This window comes from Xiphias gladius, chromosome 24, assembly GCF_016859285.1.
Source record: "Xiphias gladius isolate SHS-SW01 ecotype Sanya breed wild chromosome 24, ASM1685928v1, whole genome shotgun sequence".
Classification (NCBI taxonomy): Eukaryota; Metazoa; Chordata; class Actinopteri; order Istiophoriformes; family Xiphiidae; genus Xiphias; species Xiphias gladius.
The window spans coordinates 1,593,870-1,619,895 of NC_053423.1; the positions used below are offsets into that span (position 1 = coordinate 1,593,870).

Below are 26,026 nucleotides of genomic sequence, written 5' to 3' on the forward strand. Positions count from 1 at the left end.
GCCTGCTTATGACACTATCGTGGTGACAAACTTGTCCACAGAAACACAGACAGTCAGACATATAAACACCTGCCAAAGCTCTCAAAACCGCTGTGGTAGTTCCCGCTACAGTAGGTGTCTCCAGGATAACATTTTGCCATGATGGCACACACACAAACACACGCATACACATGCAAAGACTCACTAGGTGAAAAAAATACCAGCCATGCTGTCACGGCTGGTAATAATATCCTATAGTGTGTGATGTACCATTATTTTCAAAGCTTCTAGTGTGTGCATGTTTGAGATTAGAGAGAAGAACATCTGTGAATTTCAAAACTGATCAGGATTTTAAAACTCCTAAAAAAATACAATATCCGACCTGAAGAAGGTGTGGTGTTCCACACACACTTTCCAGAGCTTCTTGGCCGCCTTGTAATTGGGTAGTTTGAAGCCAATTGCACTCTCATACTGTTCCACCTGTTGAGACACACACTGCTAAAAATAAGACTAATAAAATTAATGTTAAGGTTTCATTCATGGTTAGGATGATATCAGTGTTAAACAATGAACAACAGATTTTACAGGTGGATGAATGTTTGTTGATATGAAAACACTCTGTACCTCAGATGGTCTTATTTTGATGAAGAAGCTGCTGCGTTTGTATGAGACCTTGAGGACTTTGGGCCAGGGGAAACGGTTGATCCTCAGTTTGTCTTTGTAAACCATCAGACCACTGGAGCACACCCCCAGCATGATGTCAACACCGTCCAGATCCTGACAGAGATACCCATAGAGAGAGAGAAACAATGATTTCCATTAACTATCAACAGGATCTGCAGATTTCAGTAAGTTGATATCATTTGAAGGGACCTGTACTTAAGAAAGATAAAGAAAGATCATAAATCAGCCATAATTGAAAGAAAATGTCTTTAAATGTTGCTCAACCACAAACCAAACAGCTTCAGTCAGCTTCTAGTTTCTGGAAGTCTGTTGAAAGGATACGCATTTATCCAAATGATGTTTTAATCATGGCAGTGTAGATTACTGTCTAAAGGGCAATAAAATCACATCCCTAGGAGTGTCTTCTGCATTTTTCTTCTGACATTATGAATGTATTGCTTTTCAAGTTGTGATAATTGTAAATCATAAAACTGCCTTGCATTGAAACAGTTCGCTGTACCAGGCTATCTGCAGCACTGATGATGAGATTTTAATATTTATTATTTAACCAAATTTTATATTTGGACAGTTAATTCTAAGGTTTGCTCAAAGTTTTCCTAATATTGGAGATAAGCACACACCATGTGTTTGAAATTTTTACTACTGTATGTACTACTACCAAGAAGTGTCCATGTAAGTACAAAAGTTGTACTCTCCCATATATCTGCAGCAGTTGTTTTATGATATAGATTCCTTGTACTGCTCACCATCATCCACAGCGGGGCAGTATAGGCGTCCTTCTATATTTGGTTTAAATCCATGCTATGATGCAAACAGACTGACCTGATTTCAGCAGTAAAACCTGACAAGTCACGTGTCCTCCTACTGTTCATGCACGCTTCTGTGATGCATGACATTAAAAATACCAACAGGCAAAAATCTATGCTGTGTGTTTTCAAGGAGCACTGGAATGCTGAATCACAATGAACAATAGAGAACAGCTGACAAACAAAGTGGCTAAACCTGTTCTTACCTTGACCTGGTGCAGGTCCACTCCGTACATAGAGAGTTTCTTGGCATTCTCCAGGAACATCAGGTCTGCCTGGGCCGGACTCATTGACCTGCCACAACACCATAGCAAGAATCCAGCAAAATCTTTAGTTACTGTGACATTTTTAGGGAGAGCAGGGGAAAGTGTCCTTTTCCATCACCCCTGATTTGTCTTTTATTTAAGTCTTAACTGTTCATATAGTTCATGTATAGTTACATTAATAATTAGATTGATGTAGTATTGTTGAGTGGAGTGGTCAAAATTAAAAGTGAAGAGCAGTTATATAGGTACTGTAATGTGGCTTGTTCTATTTTAAACAAATAATTCAATTTATGCTACATAAAAACTTCTCTTTCACGTTAGAGGCAAGTATTGTACTTCATACTCCAATACTTTTATCTTACAGCTGCAGTTAGTAGTTACTTTTGAATTAAGATTTTATGCACAAAACATATGATTATTTTATAAATTAGAATGTATTTTTATAGATTAAAACTAGAATTACCACCTCCGGGCTGTATGCCTCCACTAACCAGTCAGTTTACATCCATGTCTGTCCAGACTCATATAATATTAGTAGTGAAGACTCTGAAGGAATTTTATAAAAAGGTAATGAGTGTATTTTATCATAATTAGAATATGAATGCTAGAGTTATGGCCAAAATGTTTTTTGTGAGGTTACAGTGACCTTGACCTTTGACCTTTGACCACCAAATTTTAATGATCCTTGAGTCCAAGTTTACGATATTACCAAATTTGAAGAAATTCCCTCAAGGCGTTCCTGAGATATTGCGTTCACGAGAATGGGATGTACAGAGAGACAGGCGGACAACCTGAAAGGGGTTGTCTGTCTGTCTGTCAACATTTAACTACCACCCACGGTTGGTAGTTAAATTTTGCTTGAATATTAATGCAAATCCATAATTAGTATTTTTTCTTTAGATACTTTATTAAATTTTGCAGAGAATATTTTTGTAATTTTACTTGTGTAAAATTTTGAATACAGGGTTTGATTTGTAACATAATTGTTTTACAAATCCACTTATATGTGGTATTGACACCTACTTAGGTAGGATCTGTACACCTCTTCTACCATTGTTTGATTGAGGTAGTGTTTTGACCTGTATGTATGGTGCAGCTCCATCATTTTGTCCTCCAGCTCCTTCGTCTGACCCTGGGCCATTTTCATGTCCCTAGCGTATTCATTGCCGTGCACCTCAGGGTCATACTCGCCCAGCTCCGACTGCAGGGCGTAGGATCCCAGCAGGGCCAGGGTGACAAAGGAGCAGGGAAGTCGGCCCTGCAGGATGTCCATCCGCAGCTGGAGACACAGGTAGTACCTTCAATGCACAAACAGGGATCACATGTACTATATATGGAAATCCCATATATGGGGGTCTGTAGTGCATCTGATGAGGAGGACTTTGAGATGTAGTTCAAAGCTCCTTGAGATTGAGTTAAAATTTTTTGTCGAATTTCTAATCAAAGGTCAAGACTGAGTTTTTATGCTCAGTACATTTCTCATCTGCGCATGCCCATGTAGTGTTTTATAACCATATGTTTGATTCATATATTAACAGTTAAATTCAATCTTATATTTAACTTTTTTAGTTATACTGTATTTAAGCTCATGTGCACCCGACTAGAGCCACTGTTGCTGACTTGCAGAAGTTTACCACCACATGGGAACTTGTTCCTTTAGGTTCTGTGGTGTCATGAAGTGGAATAACTCACCCTTACATATTATAACAATATGTAACCACCATAATTTTAAAAAGAAGGTCAAGTTATAAGAAACGAGAAACATGGTAGTATAAATTTATATTAGTTAAAAGTCATAAATTGCATTTATTTTTATCGCCCATTTATTGTGTTAATGTTTGACTTGGAGTGATTTAACTCACATACCTATTGTATTGTTTTGTTGGCGACTTCATTTGACTCCTGCATTTTTACTCTCTGCACATCAAGGTCTTTGACTCAGTTGTGTTCTTCTTGACGTTTTAAAGTTGTGTGTGATTTATGTTCTCGTAATGTCAAATTAACTAAAATATAATAAAATTTCTGTAATCCACCTTAAAACAAACATCTCTATCAGTGTGCTGATAAACTTCAGGTATTATAATCCTTAATGATTAATTTAAATTAATCCTTTGATAGAAGGAGGGGGAAGAAAAAAAAAAAAAATCACATGCATCATTAAATCACTGAATATTACATGCAATGTTAAAACTTGCGTTCCTCATCTGGAGAAATGAATCTTTTCCACATTAAGCTTTTATTACAATAAAATTATGTTCGTGGGTAGTAGTTGACAAAATTCCTAGAACTCATGAGGTACCTTGTTATGTCTTCAGACAGCTGGGCTGGGTCCGGTGGATAGAATTTCACATTGAAGGTAAAATTGTAGTTGGTACCTTGAGAAATAAAATAGAAGGTGTGATGACATAACTCTAAAAATGTATTAGAAACATGTTAAAAAAGAAAATGAGAACACAATATATATTTGTGGGTAAAGTTAAGCTCACCTTGTACCTGCCTGCGGATCTCCTTGGTCAGGTCCATCCAAGTCTGAGCAAGAAAATAAGAAATGTAGCATGAGGTTTGACATCATCAAACTCTGTTCAGTGTCCAATGTCCCTCAGCACTGAGGCGCCACAGGTTAATCAAACCGTCAATTACCTATACATAATGTATGAAGAGATGCCTTTTTCTTCTCTTAATTGGAATACTGGGGTTGGGAATGTTGGATTGATACTGACTAGTGACAGTTAGAGTCCAGTTTACCTTCATGGTAGGCGTCTCCCAGATGGACAGCCCATAGTAGTCTTTCTCTAGCAGGTTGAGGTGGTCACACACCTTCATGAACAGCTCCTGGCCTGTGGCATGTTTCTGACACATACACATACATAAAGGAAACAAGACGCTGAGTGAATAAAAAATGCACCTGCTAATGTGACAGACCTGACCATCTATACAGACTCTGTATAGATGGCTTCCTGTTTGAGAAGGGGGATATGGTCTGAGGTGGCCAGGATTAGGTGAGTGCGTAGAGGTTGTTTGAGGCTGTCCCCTTAGTCTAGGTGAGATGTTGATCCACTCCATGCTCAGAGAGTGTTTCTGTGATGAGATCAAACGGAGCAGAGGGTTTGGTCCATGCTGGTGTGCAGGGATTTTTTTGAGCTGCTGGGTGGGTGACGGTTGGAGCTGGTAGGGGAAAGTCATGGATCTAGTTAAATAGTTGTCTCATTTTTCTCATCTCTCTGAACTTGTGGGGCATTGTGCCAGTGTTAAAATTGCCAGCACCATTTGGACCGTCCCCCCTGATATTTTCTTTCACCACAGTGTAGCTCATGAAGATGTTGCTCAGGAGAGTTTTTTTTTTCTGAGTACCTGCAAATTAGAATTTCATGCACAGTCATCCCTTTTTAAGATGATCCTGGCTGTTTTTCATATCTGCTTCTGCTGGTCATGCTAATTAGGAAATTAAAAAAAAATTAAGAGCAAGTGAGTATCTGTGGTGTTAGCTTGCATCTGTACAGAGCCTGTGCTTCAACAATATGCCATTCATTGTGCATTTGTCCATCATTTCTCATTTGAAAGCATGTTGTATTGTATTGCATTCACATTTAATATGTATTTTTTTTTTATTGTTAATTGGTGCCTGCTTTGAAATATGTAAAAGCAGATAGAAGCAGCTCCCAGCCGCTATGTCTTTAGTGGGATAAGCTTACTATAGGTAGCTGGCACCATTATAGCCTCACAGTTCCATCTTGCGGCAGTGCTATGGGCAACCCAGACTGTAAGTATTTGGACAATTACACATTTTTTTCTTCTTCAGGCTCTGTGCTTCACTTTATTCTGTTTGAAATAAAATAACAAACCATATTAAAGTGCCAAGTCTCAGCTTTAATCTGAGTAGGCTTATGAAAATATTTAAAGACCTGTGTTGGAGATATAGCCTTTTTAACACATAGTGCCCAAATTGCAAGGGTTCAAAAGTAATACGACACTTGACTACTAAATGTATCTTGGGCAGTTTTCTGCATTTCAACGTTACTTCGTGCACAGAAAAAGCTCACATGTGAAGCAGAACTGATTCAGAGTTAAGAGTTGCCATTTAGTTTGAGGTGGAGTTGTCTGTCAGTATGAGGAGTAAAGAGGTGACCATGAAAGTGAAGAAGATAAAAATGAGGCACAGAAAAGCAAAAATCTATCAGAGAGTTATCAAAGGTAGATGGTTTGCCAAAGTCAACAGTTGAGTACTTTCTACAAAAGCAGGTTTGCACAGGAAAACTAGACAATGGCAAACCACCTGGTAGGCCATGGAACACAAGTCTTGTGGATGAGAAAAGCCTCTTTATGACTGCAGCAAATGCTCGTTTCCTTGCTTCATCCCCACGACCTCAGAGGATTTACCATAATATGCAAAAAACCATGCTTCAAATATTACCCAGTTTAGGTATTTGTTAATAAAGTATTTTCCTAACTGGAACTTTTGGACTATTTGTGATTTAACCAGATGTAGTGGTCTGTGATTTTCCAGAGTTTGTGTGGGGTTTTATTGTTTTGTCAAATCCTGCAGGACCTGTACTGGTTGTTGTCCCTTTCGATCTTGAACCAGATGATGGCTTCAGTGATTTTTCTACCTGGCCTACCTGTGGATCCTTTGGCCTGCAGTTTGCTGAGGGGCCTGCATGGGGGTGAAAAATATGTAAAGAGTTCAGCAAGACGCTTGGTGGGTTTGAGGATGGGTTAGCATGGCTTGAACGTCTGTGGTTGAATGTTAGATTGATGTCAATATTGATAGGAATGATAGAAAAGGGTTGTTGTAGTTCTAGTTCAGGGATTGTACCCTTTCCCATATCTGTGTGTGTTCTGAAATCCCTTGTACCCTGGTTTGCTTCTAGAGGTCCCCTGAGAATAATGACCGATATGTTCTGGTTGGGAGTGGCTGGAATGAGATGACTACTGTGTTCTGTGGGTAAGATTCTTTTAGGTGGTGGTGACCTGGAGGGAGAGGTTGACCTTCACTTTCTTCTTGAGCTGCCAAATGATTCTTGAGTGGTTAATGTAGGGGCCATAGGAGTTTATCCGCCACCCACTGAATTATTTCTACCTTTATATGTGGAAACTTTCTCCTTAGTCCAGGGGACTACCATTATCCAAGCTCTTTGCCGAGCTTCACAGAAAACTGAAGACAGATATGTTTTGAGTTCCTGACAGTGATATCATGCAGTTTTTATCATGAATCTGAAGGCTGATTTATAGCCATTTGGAGGCATTACCATTCAAAAAGAGAGTCAAGTGCTGACTTAGGGCAGCAGGGCAAATAGTTCCAGAGAGCCTTTTTTTTTTTTAACACCTTTCAAGATACACAGGTGCTGATTGTTTCTTGGCACTTGATGATATTCAGGTCCTTTTGGTTTTCCACCTGTCAGAAGCTGGGTAAGGATCTAGGGTAATGTTCCTCTGTAGAATGTAGGTTTGTTTGGAAGTGGTATTAGTTTCTGTTCTACATTGTTCTGGTGATAGATGCCAAATAATGGGAGGATGGACCTTGGCAAAAACCAGCCTATCCCTCAAATTGGGCTTTGAAGGACATATTATTTTTTTAGCATGACTCATGGCCTGAGTCTTGTAGAAGGAATACAATGCCACATAAGGGATGATCTGTTTTTCCTCCCTTTGTTTTTGAGGTAGTAGGGACCTTAAGGGCCCCTTACCCTGAAAGAAAATAGTCGGCGACTGTGTCTGTGTCTGAACCAAATACTCTGGAATTGGATGAGTTGGGTTTTCAGGATTCCAAGGAATGAGTGCCTGGAATGGAAGCTGGAATGGTGTAGTAAGGCATGTACACTGGTGAATAGAAAGAAGAAACAGTATCCAGCTGTCCAGTGGATGTGAAGGGCTAGTCCTTTGAAGGCTGTGTCACTTAAAAAAACTAATCTCTGAATGGCTGGTTACTGGTTTGACTCTTCCTAAGTAGCCTTTTATATGTTGGTGTAGGCCAGGGGAAAGCATTTGTTCATTACTGTTCACTTGATTTGCAGGTAGAATTTTCCATCAAACACAAAATTCGTTTCATGGGGGAGCTTGGTCTAGTCAAGATGAGTCTGGCTCCAAGGGTTTTTACAGCTTCCAGTCCCATCTAGGTGTTGATATTTGTGTATTATAGGGCTGCGAATTAATAATTTTTTTTAATTGTCGATTAATGTGCTGATTACTTCCTCGTCTATGAAATGTTAAAAAGTAGTAAAAAATGCCCATCCCACTTTCTAAGAATACAAGGTAATGTCTTTAAATGTCTTGTTTTGTCAGAACAACAGTCCAGAACCCAAAGATATTTAATTTACATGATGAAGAAAATGAGAATATTTCCTGGATTCAGGAAATTTGTTTTTCAATCAATTGATTATCAAAAAAGTTACTGATTCTTTTTTGGATCAACTAATCTAGTAATCTAATAATTAGTTGTTGCAGCTCTGGTGTATACGGTTTTAAGGTCTAATGGCCAGTCTTCTCTTTTGTGGTGTGTCCTCTGGGATTAATTTTGTCCATTTATTAAACAGCAAAGAAATGTGGGATCGTAAACTATCTTGAAGTAACTGCAACCCAAAATTATTATCATGTCAACTATGACAAGGTCTATAATTTGAAATGCAAAGACATCAAAGTTTATGGTTTGCTTTTCTTATTTTTGATTTGTGATTATTAGTTTCTTTGTGCTTCTCAGTTTTTATTTGAATTTCTGAGGTTGGTCTTTATGGTAACTGGACAAATATTCTGAGGGTGGGGACTCTGTATGGTGTGTCTCTGTTGCTCTTCCATTGGTTCCATAAATTGGCGGTCATATCCTGCCAAGAACTCTGGGAAGTCATCACAGAAGCCTAATGCTATTAGCATTCTGATAGTAGTGCTTCTTAAGTGTTGAAATTAAAATTATTTCCACTGTTACTTTTCATCACTTATTTATGAAACCTTACTGCTGAAGACACACAACCTTCTGATAAGTTTAGTTAAGTCATATACAGTACTCCAAGTTACTGGCATTTATTGTGAGTGAACACTTGCGAGCTTGTTAGCTTGCTACCTACACGCTAAAGGTCGGTTTATACTTCTGTGTAAGATCGACGAAGAGCCTAGGCCCTATACGCAAATGGCCTATGTTGTTGTGAAAATGTATACTTGCGCGCTGGTATGTCTGCATCGCTCTGCAATTACACTGCCAAAACACTGGTTGCCGGTAAGCTTTCTATGGCAGAGTTGAGTTTTTTTATTTATTTCAATCAATGACGACTGAAACTAAGCGGATCATGTTGGAGTTGGAGCTATTAAAACATTGAACAACAGTTACTTTCACTGAAATTACTGCAACGCATAAAAGAGATGACATCGGAGGAGATGGTGCATATGACCATTGAACTGATTGAGGCAGAAGGAGGGTTTGGGTTAAGATCTTTGACCACATTGTAATGCCTGTTTCTGCTGTCAGGCAACCACACAAGAATAAACAGTGATTTGAAAGTGGCTCTTACATGCTATTACCTGCTTACCAGGCAGACCATACTCCTACACTGTTGTGTTGAGATGCTAGTTAAATCACTATCTCACGATCATAAAATCGTCTAACACAATCAACATAAATACGGCTTAACGTGTTAAAGGTACCGGAAAAAGCCCCTAAACAGCTCCTGGACCATTTCTGCACAGGCATACAACATTGCTTAGAGATTAATCCATTTTGGAAAAAAAATTGTCTTTGTAAAAAAAAAAATGCTGGATGCTAGTTTAGTGTGAACATAGTATTTGTTCAAACTGCTGAATTTAACCGTTAGCATAGAACACAGTGACTGATAGCAAACACTTTCAGCTCAGATTAATCTACCAACACACTCTACCAACAGTCCATGTCATCCTCTAGGCACCAGGATAAGGATATTATTAACTACTGAGCAGTCACATTTTTCAAAGTCCATAGAGCTGTTATGGTTTATGTACATTTGTATTATTTGTAGGTCCCTACTAACGGTTCCAAAATCTTGACTTGTCTCTAAAGGTGTCCAGGCCTGTGGTGTCTATTCCAATTCCCTGCCTGAGATCCTGTATCAATTGGGTTAACCAACTGAGACTGCCCTACTGCTTGGCTGTCATCAACATTCATCAACATCAACAAATGACCTGAAAACATGTAGCATTAAACAGCGTTTAGAGGTTTAGATGGCTTAGCATGAATGTAACTATTATAAGCGAATATTATCACTCTTGTTCCCTTTTTTGTTAAATGCCAGTAACTTCGGAGTACTGTAGACATCTTAACACAACAAAATCACATTTCTTTGTATTTCACATTGGAGCTCTCTGTCATATTTTGGTATGATAATTAGTTATAGTTATAGTTGGATGGTTTGCGAACCCACATTTCTCTGTGGTTTAACAAACCAACAAAATTAATCCCATGGTGCCCTGTCTTGCAAAATATATTTTTAGTTTCTTTGTTTTGGAGTGATCCTAGACCATGGAATCCAAGATTTCCTCCATTTATGTCGCAGTTTCCATGTACATCGGTTAGTCCGTCGGAATATAGCAGCTTCTGTTCACACCTCTGGCCTTCACAGAGTTACAGGTACAGGGTCAGTTCACTCAAGTTACAAACTAACATTCTCTCACTTACCTCTCATGGTATCTCACCGTGCAGACAGTTTTGTTTTGTCTGGATTTTGAGATACCTGTTCCTGAGATTTCTGCCTCCATTTCAATCAAATACATTTACAGCACAAAAAACTACATTTAAAAAACACATCTGTAAGGTGTCTTCAGAAGCAGTGTCCCTGCTACTCTGTCTCTAGTTTGTTAACTTGATTATCCTGAGTAACAGAGAATTGTCTCTGGATATGAGAATTGTTGCTACTGAATGTTTCTTGCCTAAATGGGCTTGGATTTAAATTCATTTAAACAACCAAACCAAAAATGCACGCAAAAGCCTATTTACCTCAACTAAGCAGAGCTAACCAAAGCCATAAACTGAATAAGCCCTATAAAGAAAAGCAGGACCGCCCTTCATCTGTTTGCTTCTTCTACTCTCTGTGCTCACATATACAGTAATTTAATACATCTTAATTCCCATTAAAGCTGTTCCCATTTACGTTTTTCGGTTTCTGTTGTCAGACGACGGAAAAAGTATTAAATAGTTACTGAAACGTGGCCCATTAAGACGATATATTAACCTACAGTCACTTCCAGGCCATTTCCAAGCTGCTTTTCTGCACTGCTAAAATCCTGATTTTAAAACCTCAATGTCGCCTGACAAAATCACCAAATACATAAGTTGAAGAAAACGGCTGTGCTGTGATTTCAGCTCTATTTACCTGTAAAATGATCACTAGGGAGAAAGTTAGAAGCTCATTCACATCCGTGTCAGCTGCTGTGCCATCAACTGAATGAGACACACAGAGAGGTTTGCCTGTGGAGTAATGCCTGACCTTGCGGTTGGGGGGCAAAACGGGTGACTCTCTTCTATTGTAAGTAGCTAAGGTTTGTCACAAAAAATTACTATATTTGTCACTAGGTGCTTTTGTGAAGAAAAGTCACTAAAGGGGTGTGAAAAATCTGTAAATCCAGCGACAAAGGCGCTGAGTTGGCAACACTGCCTGTTAACACCCCCTTGATGACGCAGTAGAAACACCAGCTCATTTTGAAAGCGCAAAGATCAATTGGCCGACCAATGGTGTAACTTCCTCACTCACTCACTAAGTCACAGACATAGGGCCTTTATTGGGCTGGCCCCGTTGTTGTTCCAGCCAAAAATAAATAATGAAAATGAAATGTACTTGAATATAAACCTGCATAAAACTGGTGTAACACTAATGCTTTATAACCTGTATATGACTGATTTTTAAAGTGATATACTCTGGTACTTTCAACAACAAGCTGTGTCTGCATATATTAAAATTAAATCATTTAACCAGATGAGAGTACCTTTTTTCTTTTGTGTGTGCATGATGTATGAAAAAATTAAAATTAAAAATGCTCTTACATCCAGTTCACACTCATACAGAGTGTCGTCTAGCAGGGTGACTTTGATCTGCATGGTCTTGGGTCGGCGTGGATCTCTAGGAGCTTTGGTCTGCTCCTCGGTTGTCTTATCCTCCTTCTCTACCTTACTGCCTCCTTCAAGACCGGACCCCTTCTCTTCCTCCGTCTCCTTCTCCTTATCCTCCTTCTCCAGGGCAGCCTCCTCTCCTTTCTCCTTGTTGTCTTCTTCGTCCTTCTTTCCACCCTCCTCCTCCTCAGTTTCTTTCTTCTCTACCTGGACAGCCTGACAAAGACAGTTTGATTGCAATGAAGTCTACACTTTCTTAACCATCTGTCCTTGTGACAGATTTACACATTAACCACTAAAGTTAAACCGGCCAAGTGATCAAATGGTTGTTATGTGAATACAGACAGTAGAAACTGGTTGGCAAAACAATCAGATCAAAACAGTGTTATATGCATAAAACAGAATAAAAATACTGTAGAAGAAATAAAAATACTCTTCGGCTTGGGTTACACAGCTGGATTGATGAAAATAGGAGCAAATCTGTTCAGAAGGACACATGAGAAAGATGACTGAAAAATGTGGCTGAAACACCTGTGTAGACATGACATTACACTTGGCTGTTTTTGACATCAGAAAGCTTTGCCCAAGACACATGAAATTGCTATGTTACAACAATAACAGTCACAAGAGATTAAAACATTTGAGGGAACTCATGAAAACTCATTAATGACAACCTCTGATGTGTTTGTCTCATGCCCTTGCTTCTCAGTTGTCTGTCTCATTTCTTATGACAGAGTATTTACAGTTTGAGTTCAAACACTTTATATGAGCAACCGCAGGATCAAGATTTTATTTTTGGCCAAATATGACTTCATGTTGTTACCCCTGGTTCACAGCAGGATGGACACCTGTAGCAGATACAGTAAAGCCCCTTTCAGACATGCACCCTTTTATGTCAATCTGAGTCAATTTAACATGGTGGTCTCCTGTCTGAATAATCCACATCTCAAACTATGAAACACTGAGAGAGAGCCACGTTTGAGGATTCTTCTCAGATCAGATCAGTCTATATTCTATTTTTCCCCTCACCGTGCGACCAGGGCAAAAGAGGTTAAAAAAAAACTCTTGTAAGGCTTCAGTGGCAAAATAAATTCTAAAATCCATCCATGAAGCAGAAAGTGAGAAACAGAAATCATTTTTAACTCAGCGCTGGGCTCTTGTAAGTCACCTATGCCTGAAAAAATATCCATCACACTAACAGCTAGATAAAGCCAGCATTGTTACGTATTCCATGAATGAAAAGGGCTTTAGAATATACTTTAGACTTTGGGTGGGGTGGTAAATGGATACGTCACGTTACACTCTTCTTAGTGTGGCAACATTTGCATCTCTACTGCTGGTATGTGCATTCATGCAGTGAATACATCTTTAGTTAGGAATATTCACATCGTGTACATTTTTTATTTACTAATAAAAACTGTCTCGTGTTTGAACATGCATGTGATGTAGAGAATAGTAAAAAATAAATGCCTCATGTCTGGCATATTACTTGGTGGTCATTAAAATATACTCAGAAGTTGGCCATTAATAATGCATTCACGTAGTAATTCATGACATACTTTATTTCTCCCCCTTACATGACAGTATAATAGCTGCTTTTAACAATGAAAAGTATCATTATCAGGATTGATATCAATGATCCTGTTCCTGGTATTACTTGGCATTAGATCGGAACCACATCTTGTGGTATTGCCCACCCCTACCATAGAAACAGACACACAGCATTCAGTACAGGCTGACCTGAGCCTCAGCACTGCTTACTGAGTGCTGATCCAGGGCGACCTCTCCCTCTGTCCTCAGTTCAGGTTCGGGGTCAGCAATGGGGGCTTTAGCTTCCTCGTCTTCCTTGTCGTCCTTCTCTCCCCCCTCGCTCTCACACTGTGAGCGCCTCTTCAAGAAGGAGGAGAAGAGGCGTGAGAGGCCGCGGCCGGCAGAGTTGCGGTTGCGAGGCCGGAGCTGCTCCTCCTCCGGTGACGGTGGCCCGGCGTCCTGGCCAGCTTCCTCCTGCTGCCTTGGCTTCTTCTGGTGACTCTCTGCCTCGTCTGTTGTCATGGCAACAGCTATGGAGGTTGAGGACAAAATCAAGTTATGGAACGGATACAGGTGTGTAATTCAGTATATGCTAATCCAGATAAAATAAAGAAACAGATGAACTGTTAATATCAGGTGGAAATGGAATCTTTGACTGCTACATTATTTCATTTATTGGCGTATCTGCCTTATGAGCTGGGAAAATTGGAATAAAACACACAGTCTGGCACTTGTGAACAATGATGCAGAGCAACATTTCTGAATTGCAGGAAACTCGACATAAGAGCATATTTTCAAGTCAATATGTCAGTGAGAAAAGTGCAACATTTTAATTTTATGCTTTTGCTTTAAAGGGATACTCCTGGGATTTGGTATTTGGGATAAAATTGGGGGATTCACACTGCCAGCTTAAAAAAAAAAAAGAACTGTCAAAATCAAAGCAAGTTAGGCTGAGATATCTTGATTTACATATGTCCCTAGTGTAAGTCAAGCTCAAAAAACACTGGACCCTACATTTTCTATAATGCAACTTAACAGTATCTCTATTTAAACCATCATTTTATGGTAAACACCCCCCACCTCTCAAGCTCCATGCCCCCAGTTCATAACACATTTCACAAATGCTGAAATCTCCAGGCCCAATTGGAAATAACCCTGATGATGTCACTAGGGTTACTTTCTCAGAGAACAAAGAAAAGATGATACTTAATTGATTTTATTTTTACCAGCCTGAGTAGTGCTAGTCATGATGAGTAAACTGACCTTCCTGTGTATAAAGTGGTGTACTACCCCTTTAACTCTTAAACTTGCACTTAGAAATATAGCAAGCGTACTGACAACAGCCAGTTTACTTGATCAAAGATTCAAGGACATTACATTATAGTCGGCAGATTTTTTTTTCCTAAGTTACTTACATTTTCAAGACTTACGTTCAGTGTCTTATTTAAAAACACTAAATATGAGGATAGGAGGAACCAGGGAGTTTTTTTTAAGAGGCGTTCAGCGTCTTCCTTAAGATCACTAAAAACCTCCAAAACTACAATTAATGGTTCAGTAGAACTACCACCAAAGCTACAGCTGCCACCAAGGAACCCCTCAAGGAGCTCACATAACTGCTGCTGCTCAGCACTTCATAAAAGGTATATTATGTGGATGCTGGATAAGACATTAATGGGACCTCAGGACAAAAAATATTTGGCCTTTTAAGGTTTTAGTGCTGCCTGTTGTAGCTAGTATATGTTTTATCTATATATATTCTGGAAATCTGAAAAGCCCTGACAGATGTTTCAAATGTCTTCAGTCATTGACTAATTAAAGAAAAATCAACAGAACAGGATTGAAAAAAAGTGATGGCTGAGCAAAACAAGCAAGATTTGACAATATCTTAACTCAAGGTCCATTTATTTGTGTTTTCCTGTGCTTTCTACCACATTTCAAAGTCTTCATCAGCAAATGAATTGTCTGAGTTGTCATGAAGTTAGTCAGCAAGTATGAATCTTTGATAAGGTGATAGTGAAGTGGTCCTGGGCTAAATGGGGTGAGTCTGAGGACAAGTGAGCCAATCCAGATACTGATGAAGACAGTGGGATGCAATTAAAAGGTCTGGAAAAAGATAATAAGTGAACTTTGAGTTATCATTTTATATATATATATATAACTGTTATAACTGTTCCCAAGGTCAAGAATAAACTTTAATGCTCAAAACAAGTAAAAAATGAAATAACGAAAGTCTTTAAAGACCCCCTCTGAACATGTTTTAACTGAAAAAGAGAGAATGAACGTGGGGGGGCATTAAAGTTTAGGAAAAAAAACTTTGATTAAGTTAGGAGTGATTTTTTTATTATTATTATTATTATTATTATTATTATTATTATTATTATTATTATTATTATTATTATTATTATTATTAAAGACATATAAAAATACTGTTTTGGATAATATTTTGTGTCTGATATGGTATTTCCACAATCTATATACATGCAATTATTTTTCATTTCGAAAGTTTAACTGGACACAAAATGTCTCCTACTTCACTGAAAAGTCCATTCGTAACGTATGTGTGCTGGAGGCTTTAAATTTCCGCAACAATCTTATGTAGGCTGCATAATGGACCATGACTGGTGTCCAAACTATTTGTGATGTCACAAATCCTGCTTGTACACACACATATTCAACTGAGAATTAAGAGGAGCACTCTACCCCTTCCAGGGATGAATGTGAAAACAACCTCTGCACATACATCATTAAGGAACAATGCTAAACACACTTCATGAAACTGCCCTGCATGATGCTGAGGACTAAATGAGGACTGTCCTGACAGTATTTCACAAGTAGAAAAATCCTTTCTGTGTAGCAAGCCCAGAACTACATCAGCAGCCAGTCTCTCCTGTCTTGTAATGTCTTGAGCGCAACTTTATCCTTCACAGATTTTACAAAAAAAAAACTTCCATTATTGAAAAAAAAAATCCCATAAAAATTGACTTGGAATGGAATTTCTGCAATCATCACACTATGATCTTTAAAAAATGCCAAGAATTAAATGCCAGTCTGAGCTGCATGGTAAGTTATTTCACACTGGGTTTCTCAGAAGTGTCTTTATTGCCACAGGGTTTAAAACTACTGTCTCACTTAGACTTGGTGCTAATGGCAAAACTAAACTCGTCTGGTAAAACACTCATCTGGTAAAACACTCATCATCTTGTCGGTCTGTCGGCCATGATCACTTGTTCTATTCTCCATCATCCCCTCACCGGCAACAGCACTTGGCTTGTAGTTGATGTGGCTGTTTGTGAGTTGACAGCTCATAATTACATTCTGATGCCTGCACAGTCTTTTCATTACAGCAGTGAAGGTGGGCGGCTGCGCCAATTGCATCAGCTGAAACACCACAACAGTCATGTTGTTGCTGTGGCAACAACACCATGTCAGAGTGGAAGGTTAAAGAAAAGAGAGACAGCAATGTATGAAAATCTATGGAACAATAAGCTGCTTTAAAATAAAACCTTCTAGCAAAGAGATATGATCACTTTTTTCCTGTAGCTGCTACCTGGCTCGCGGTACTAATACAAAAACAACTGTTTTTTGGATATCTGTGTTTGGGAAATATAAACTGTACTTAGATACCTGCATTCATGTGAAGGATGGTGGAATGCAACTAAGTACATTTACTGAAGTTTGTACTTAAGTGGAATTTTGAAGAACTTGTACCTTCTTTTAATATTTGAATATCATCCTGTTTCATACTTCGACTTCAATACATATAATAATTGCCTTTTTACTTCACTACATTTATTTGACATGTTTAATTACTAATTACTTTCTAGATTAAGATTTAATGCAAAATATAAGAGAAGATTATAAAATATGATGCCTCGCTTTACTATTAAAACTTTAATACACAGTGCACAACACAGTATCTATCAGTGGGGAGAATAGAGAGATGGAGGTACATTAAAGGCCAGAAAGTACGAGGGGATGACTAGAATCCTTACCCGACTTAAGACCAGGACAGACGCTGCCAACTCAACAGAGACCAGAAGCATTCCAGTGGGACTTCCCCTTGCCCACACCCCCAACAGGCATTCTGTTGCACAGAATTTTGTGATATTGACCAATTTGTTGTACTAGTGTACTTGTGTCACAGAGTGTGTTATATATTACCAGGAGAGATGGGTAAGTGAAGAACGAGATGTTATTTGGTTAATGAAATTGTCTGACATCGAATCCAATTCTAAACTACCGCCTTCAAGAACAAAATTAATGTTTTTTTTCCCCAAATGAAGTCAGAGTCTTATAGTTAACATCATTTCTTAGGTGTCTCATGCTGGTGAGTCTGACCATCACTGCTGCATGAAGGAGATATCAAAACAACATTAAAATTCTTCAACTCTGGTAGCTCCCCTGTGAGGCTGTACTTGGACACCGCGGTGCTTTGTGCTAACTGCTAATGACCACTTGCTAACCAAATCCATGATGCTAACATGTTCACAGTGACAATGAGTTGTTCTCAATTGACAACTTTTTGGCAGAGCAAACTCATTCAGGTTCATCTTCTGTAAACAATTGATGTCTGTACAATTTTTTGTGCCAATCCATCCAGTATATGTTGAGATATTTCACAGGATAAGTGAACATTTTAACCTGCTGGTGGTGCTGGAGGAAAAGCTCAGGAGACTGCCAGAGTCATCGGGAAACCTGATCTCTGAATCATGAATAACTACAAATTTCATGGCAATCCATGTAATAGTTGCTGAGATATTTCAGTCTACACCAAAGTGGTGTCCCGACCAACACACTAACAATGCCGTCCCTAAAAAGAGAGGAGCGTATTTTACCGACTGAAAAGTATCTCACCCACTCACACTCAGCCTGTTAAAAGAAGATGGCCCTCCCATGAAAAACAACCCCATAGGTTGTCCGTTCAAGCACCTTATCATGACTCATAGTTATTGTTAAGAGACCTCTAGCAGCAGTAGTAATTATGACAGGAGCAAAGGAGGAAGTCAGATAACGTAGTATATTGAGCTACAAAGTCCATGTTAGGAGGAGGTTAGGGTGGATAGATCGGTCAATAAAAGACAGGACTTTAACACAGGAGACCGCTGTTTGTTTCCTGTGTGAAACCAATAGTCAACATTGTTTGTTTTATCCATGACTGTTCCACCCCAAAAACCATGATCTTTCCCTAAAACTAACCAAGTACTTTTTGTGCCAAAACTCAATCAAACAGTGACAGTTCCATAACCTTAACTACATTTATTATTGTTACCATGACAATGAAGGGATTTACGGTTGGAGAACTGGTTGGTCAAAAGCGATGCTGCTTGTACGTGAAAGATCAGAGCAGAGTCCTCAAATCCATTCGGACAGGAAGGAGACTCCACCTGATCCATCATATCAAGTGTTCCATCCTGTACTCTGACTATCAGGTAATCAGGCCGGAGTACTTACTAACTACGGGTTACTGCAAACAAAGAATAATTTTTAAAGCAGCGTTCTCCCTGAAAAGAAAAGGCTTTTTTTGTTATGTGAGTTACATGACTGACAACAATGTCCATTTTGTAATGATTTAAGGATTACACTTGTTTAGTAAAATCATCTTCATCTCTTCTGACTTCTTCAGGCTGCATGATAATAAATTACAAAGGTTGTTTCACGACTGCAACAGTATATTGGGTGTCTGTGTCGGCTGGGCCACTCTATGTGTATGACATAATAAACAAACTACCCAGAAGAGCTCTAAGGAAAAACAATGTCAAAACACCTGGTAAATACGGATGCAAATTTTACTATGCTCCAAGTACTGGGTATTTACATTTACAAAGTTTTCAAAGTCACAGTAAGACCATTTTTATACAGCAGTTTCATGCCAGTGTGAATTTTCACAGAAAGCACAATTTGAGTCTAGAGTTTTTTTGTCTGTCAAATGTCCTCAAGGAACAGGTACGCTTCTATTTTTATAAATGTAAATATCTAAATCAACTCTGACAGATGTTTAACACAAGGTTATTGTTTTTTTCTCTGGCATTCCTAGTGTCAAGTGTCATCTCCACAGGCACTCATTCTAATCTCACAAATCTCCTGCTGTCTATATAGTTTTAACTTTTAACTACAGTAACTACAGTATGTCTATAATCAGCAGTGGAAGAAGTACCCTGATCCTTTAGTTAAATAAAAGTACTAATACCATAGTGTAATATTCTCAATTATAATTAATGTCCTGAATTTAAAATCCTATTATCAGCTACATAGTTAGGTCCATAAGTATTTGGACAGTGATACAATTTTCATAATTTGGCCTCTGTGCACCACCACAATGGATTTGAAATGAAACCGTCAAGATGTGATTGAAGTGTACACTTTCACCTTTAATTCAAGGGGTTTAACAAATAAATATTTCACTAACCGTTTAGGAATTACAGCCATTTTATACATAGTCCCTCATTTTCAGAGGCTCAAAAGTAATTGGTCAAACCAATATAATTATAAACGCAAGGATTATTTTTAATCACGGCAGCATTAAAGTACCATGGGCCCCGGGGCTCTTACGTAACAGTTTATTTCAGGACCATGTGATTATTCAGCCTCTCTGATAAAAAAAAATAAAAACAGCTTCATATTTCTGAGAATAGAGCCAATGGTATTTTTGTAACATTTACAACATTGCGGGTGGAACAGGACTTGTGTTTTTTTTTTTTTTTTTTTTTTTTTTTTTTTACATTGCTTTCAACAACAACACAAATACGGTGGAGTGGAGCACGGCAGAGAAAGATGCACTAAAACCAAAATCATCAAGCAGGCACCAACTGACAAATTAGTGAATGGTCAGACATGTTTAAGTTCAACAAAAGTGCCATGGTCTACCCAGTAAACTGACAGCGGAGTGTAAGAGATTTACTTAATCAATATCTCACACAAGCTCACCATTACTTACCTGACTTGTGTCCCCCCAAGTAGTCATGTCGTGATACTCAGTTTTAAATAGTTAACGAACATTGACTAAAAGGAAGTATTTGCTACTTAAAATTCTTCACATTGTAATTCTTGATTCATTATTAAGTTACTTAGTCACATTACTTGATTATGTGTTCAATAATTTACATCCCCTTGAAAACTGAATACTGAACAAAAGCAATCAAATGTCATCCAAATAAAATTTAAGCATGTGGCACTTCTGTTGAACTTAAACATGTCTGATCAGTCTCTAATTTGTCAGTTGGTACCTGCTTGATGATTTTGGTTTTAGTGCCCCACTCCACTGCTTTCAACAACACAAATACATTTTCTTTAAGAAACGTGATTTTCCACCCACTAAATGATTCAAAAATACCACTGGGTCTATTCTCATACAAATATAAAGCTTTTTCTTTTTTTTTTCCCCAGAGAGGCTGAGCAAATTTATGAGAACTACTCACATAAAGTTATAGTGACTTGATCATTTGTCCATGTAACCAACAAGAATACATGATACAATCTGCAGTAATTAATGTTTTAAGTTAAATCATCATGAGTCACAGCATTACTTAAGTATATGATTTGTACCATTATTATAAATTGTTACCACATTATTTAATGCTAGGCAGCTGCAATGGTTATACAGTTAGGTGCATAAGTATTTGGACAGTGACATAATTTTCTAAATTTTGCCTCTGTACGCCACCACAATGGATTTGAAACAAAGCTATTGAGATGTGATTGAAATGTAGACTTTCAGCTTTAATTCAAGGAGTTTAACATGCAAATATTGCATTAACTGTTTAAGAATTACAGTCATTTTTATACACAGTCCCTCATTTTCAGAGGCTCAAACGTAATTGGACGAACCAACATAAATATAAGGTTTTTTTTTTTTTCTTGGATGAAAATCCTTTGCAGGTAATGACCGCCCTAAGTCTGGAACCTGTGGATGTCACCAAATGCTGATTTTCCTCCCTTGAGTTGCTTTGCAAAGGGCTTTACTGCAGTTGCCTTCAGTTGCTGCCTGTTTGTGGGTCTTTCTGCCCTCAGTTTTGTCTTCAGGAAGTGAAAAGCATGCTCAGTTGAGGTGAGAACAAGACAACTAAAGTGGATGATTGCAGAATTCTTTCCTTGGTGAAGAAAAACCCCTTCACAACATCTAGCCAGGTCAAGAACACTCTCGAGGAGGTAAGCATATCATTGTCAAGTCTACAATCAAGAGATGCCTTCATGAATGTAAAAACCGAGGGTTTACCACAAGGTGCAAACCACTAGTAACACTCAAGAACAGAAAGGCCAGATTGGTCTCTTCTTAGTCTTCTTCAGTAAGTGAAAAGCATCCTTAGTTAGGTTGAGGTCAGGTAACTGACTTGGCCATTGAAGAATATCCCATTTCTTTGGCTTGAGAAGCTCTTGTGTTGCTTTTGCAGCATGTTTAGGGTCATTATCCATCTGTACTGTGAAGCACTGTTGTATCGGTTTTGCAGCATTTGGCTGAATCTGAGCAGATATTATAGCCCTTTACACTTCAGAATTCATCCTGCTACTTCTAGCAGCAGTCTCTTCATCAATATTCTCTTCTCCATATTCTTCTCTTCCCATCATTCTGGTAGAAGTTAATCTTGGTTTCATCTGTTCAAAGAATCTTATTCCAGAACTGGGCAGGCTTTTTTAGATGTTTCCTGGCAAAGTCTAACCTGGCCTTTCTGTTCTTGTGTGTTACCAGTGGTTTGCACCTTATGGTAAACCCTCGGTTTTTACATTCATGAAGGCATCTCTTGATTGTAGACTTTAAAAATGATACGGTTCCTCCTCCATAGTGATCTTGACCTGGCTAGATGTTGCGAAGGGGTTTTCCTTCACCAAGGAAAGAATTCTGTGATCATCCACCTTTAGTTGTCTTCCGTGGTATTCCAGGCCTTTTGGTGTTGCTGAGTTCACCAGTGCATTCCTTCTTTTTAAGAATGTACCAAATTGTTTATTTGGCCACTCCTTAAGTTTCTGCTATTTGTCTGATACGTTTGTTTTTTCAGCCTAATGATGGCCTCCTTCATTTGCATCAACACCTCTTTGTACCACATATTGACTTTTCCCATGCAGCTACCCAATGAAAATTCATATAGGCAGCATCATGATCACATACAAATCCACACTACAACTGATTATGTAAGTTACACAAGGTAATAGTTGTACCTGTATCGGAATTATTTTATTTTTAGCCCATAATAGGCTTGTTTCTGGTCTAATAATGCCTATATGATCATTACACAGGCTACAGGCTGTCTGTCATCACTGCTGAACCATATCTGTCAAAAACACTAATTCTCCTAAGAGATCATTAAAATGCCTGAAAGTTTTCCACTTTATGACATTGGGTATGCGCAGTGTGCTGTGTGACAAAAAAACAAAAATCCATCGAACATAAGTCAGAAGTAACAGAAGTACAACTTACGAAATAATTAAGACTTGTTTTTGGGTATGCGCAGTGTGCAGTTTGACAAAAAGACAAAAATCCACAAACCATAAGTCAGAAGTAACAGAAGTACAACTTACAAAATAAGTAAAACTTGTTTTTGGCTGGACAACACTACAAGTGCCCTATGTCCGTGAGTGAGTGAGTGAGTGATTAAGTTACACCATTAGTAGGCCGAGTGTTGGAGTTTGCTCATTGGCTGTTGCTATTTAAGAATGAATTGGCACAAACAGTTTCTATTGTGTCATCAATGGGGGCATTAACAGGCAGTGTTGCCAACTTAGCGCCTTTGTCACTGGATTTACAGACTTTTCAGTCCCCTTTAGCGACTTTTCTTCATAAAAGCACCTAGCGACAAATATAGTGGACAAACCTTAGCTACTTTCAATAGAAGAGAGTCACCAGTTTTGCCCCGCGACTGCGAGGTCAGGCTTCCCCTCCACAGGCAAACCTCTCTGTGCATTCAGTTGATCTCACAGCAGCTGACACAGATATGAATGAGCTTCTAACTTTCTCTCTGACTGATCATTTTACAGGTAAATAGAGCTGAAATCAGAGCACAGCCGTTGTCTTTAACTTATGTGTCTGGTGATGTTGTTAGACAACGAAGCAGTTATAAAATCAAGATTTTAGCATACAGGGCAGAGGCTTGGAAGTGACTGTAGGTTAATAAATCACCTTAATGGACCACGTTTCAGTAATTATTTCATACCTGTTCTGTTGCCTGACAACAGAAACAGAAAAACGTGTAAATGAGAACAGCTTTAATGGGAATTCAGATGTATTAAATTACTGTATATGTGAGCACAGAGATTAGGAGAGAAGCAAACAGACGAAGGGCAGTCCAACCACATTCTAGGTTTTGAGCTAGTCTTGTTTGGTTTTTTGTTTATACATTAACCCACTTTTAGTTGAAAACATGAATTAAATAATTGAATGAAGAGATAATACACGGACAATGAATGAACCCATAAGACAGGGAAAAGCAGAAAATCCTCACAACTCAGAAATTTTAAGTAACAAATATTGACATTGTGGCTGGAAAGATGACTTAAATTATTAATCACTTATCAAAATAGTGATCAATTGATTTTCTGGTGATCAACTAATCAGTGAATTGACATACTAGTTTAGCTATATTAGCTCTCCTGGGGATTTTACTTATCTCCTATCTTCATGGGCCCAGGCTTAATGAGGATGCATCACAGCAATGAGGTCTAATCAGCAAAGTCCTTCTCCTTCATTAACCTCAATAAATGTCGTTGTATACCACCAACTAATGTCTCTGAATTGAACTGCTTAAAATACTTTTACTTTTTATAGTTTATTAAAACGTTGGGAACCCCAGTGGTTGGTGCCCCAACAACCCCAACTTTTATAAGCCCATTGATAATTTTTCTGTAAAATCTAAAATAAATGTAGTGGAGTAAAAAGTATAATGTTTCTCTCTGAAATGCAGTGGAGTATAGGTATCAAATAGCATAAAATGGAAATACTCAGGTAAAGAACAAGTACTTCAAATTTCTAATAAAGTACAATACCAGAGTAAATGTACTACCTGACATTCCTCCTTTGTCTATAAAAAAAAAGAATCACGGCCCCCAGTACCACCTTGAGTTTTCTGGTTTTGCTTTTGGCATACAGAACTATAGTGCACGGGGAAATAAAATCAGTGAAGTGCACCATATATTTACCCTGGAAATGGAAAACATTTACAACTGCTGGCATGTTAGGCAACCATAGCTATTCTGACCTTTATCTGACCAGCTGATGAATATGTTCAGGTTAGGACAGGAAAATTACCCTACTGAGAACGCTCCTGGATCTCTTGCTATTTTCTATGCTATAGCTGGCATGTTTGTCATTGTCTACACCATCAAAGACATACAGTACATAACGAGAGAAAAATAGAGCCTAGGAGCCTGAGTATGCTTTGACTGGGCACCTTTATCCCGTTTTGTACAATTCATCACATTGAGAGAACAAAGACACACAAAAGACAGAGCAATTGGACAAAGATCAGGTAGGCATTAGGATGCAGCCAGGAGAAGGCTTCGCCAGCAGACTTCTGACCCTGCCTTTGATCATGACCTTTAATTACAGCTATGAAAAGTTTTGCTTTCAGACATGGCCAAACAATGTTGTATGACACAGCTTTTTTGAAGCACAGTGGAACCTTAATGTTTAAATAGGGGTCGAGTTGCACAAACTCAATACTGGTATATTATTTTGATGCACCAGGCAGGGTGGTGTTTCAATGTCCAAAGAAAATTCCTAAAATTCCTCTCCTACGGAGAGGTGTGTTGTTGTTTTTATTTCTTATAGTCCATTTGAAAACAGTTTGAGAAAAAGCTGGACAGGTATTGATTACTCTAGCTGTATTTGAAATATTAGACAGCTTCAGCTTTGTTCAACCCATTCAACACATTCTACTCTAAATTCCTTGTTTCAGAGAGAGATGAGCCATTACTGTCTGAAATGTTAATATACTTATGTCTCCTGATACAACGCTTTAAAGTCCCCCTACAGTCAACAATGTGTTTTTCTTCTTTTTTCCTATAGCTGAATGTTTGAACTTCACTTTGTAGAATGATATATGTGCAGAGTGAATTGAAAACCTGATTTTAAGAGGCAGGCCTAGCTTGACTTGTGGCATTACAAATACTGAAGCCAATCCTGGTCCAATATTCAGAAAACACAAGTATGATGTTGAAACTTGAAGCTTCCAGTGCACACTAAGAATGGATATTACAGTGAAGTATGAGACATCCTGTGTCCAGCAATTAAACTTGTGAATTTAATATTATTTGCATTGATATATTCCTATATTATGGAATTTTAAATGAGGGAGAAGGAGTATGTGCCAGTATTTTAATGTGTTAATTATATTTTTTCTGCAAAAACCATGTCAGACACACTGAATTAGAGGATTTTTCTATGCCTTAATACGCGTTTGTAGAGGATCTTCAAGGTATGCTGGCAGATTGAGGGTGGACAGAAATCACAGCTTTTCACATGAAGTTCCAAAAGCTGCTGGCAGCCTGCAGTGCTGAATGGATGCTGGCACAGCCGCATAAGTGCTGACAGGGCAGAGTAAACTGAAAGCGTGGGCTCCACAGCTCCAGGTGTACTGAGGAGTGTGTAACGAGAACTACACACACAAAAATGCAGTTCACATTCTTGTGGGTGGTTGTTCAGTCAGTGTATGGTCTAAGGCAGCAGTTTGTAGCAGGTGTCACAAATAACACAAGAGTCTGCAGCTTTTCAGTCC

At 38.5% G+C, this 26,026-nt stretch overlaps 1 protein-coding gene across 5 annotated transcripts in view; it reads right to left on the reverse strand.

The window, feature by feature from the left end:
- The window catches only part of epb41a (erythrocyte membrane protein band 4.1a), an 89,452-nt gene that overhangs the window by 55,227 nt on the left and 8,199 nt on the right, over nucleotides 1-26,026 (reverse strand). For 4 of the 5 annotated variants that reach the window (XR_005706755.1, XM_040122339.1, XM_040122338.1 and 1 more), the window contains exons 2-10: nucleotides 13,536-13,855; nucleotides 11,730-12,011; nucleotides 4,481-4,585; nucleotides 4,222-4,264; nucleotides 4,035-4,110; nucleotides 2,815-3,033; nucleotides 1,676-1,763; nucleotides 604-756; nucleotides 362-459 (exon numbers count right to left, since the gene is read on the reverse strand). Coding sequence is in view for 4 of the 5 variants with exons in the window: in XM_040122339.1 (XP_039978273.1) it covers nucleotides 362-459; nucleotides 604-756; nucleotides 1,676-1,763; nucleotides 2,815-3,033; nucleotides 4,035-4,110; nucleotides 4,222-4,264; nucleotides 4,481-4,585; nucleotides 11,730-12,011; nucleotides 13,536-13,847 (1,376 nt within the window). In the remaining variant the exon portion in view is untranslated. The remainder of the gene's footprint in view (nucleotides 1-361; nucleotides 460-603; nucleotides 757-1,675; nucleotides 1,764-2,814; nucleotides 3,034-4,034; nucleotides 4,111-4,221; nucleotides 4,265-4,480; nucleotides 4,586-11,729; nucleotides 12,012-13,535; nucleotides 13,856-26,026) is intronic. The other variant, XM_040122340.1, reaches the window with a different exon arrangement.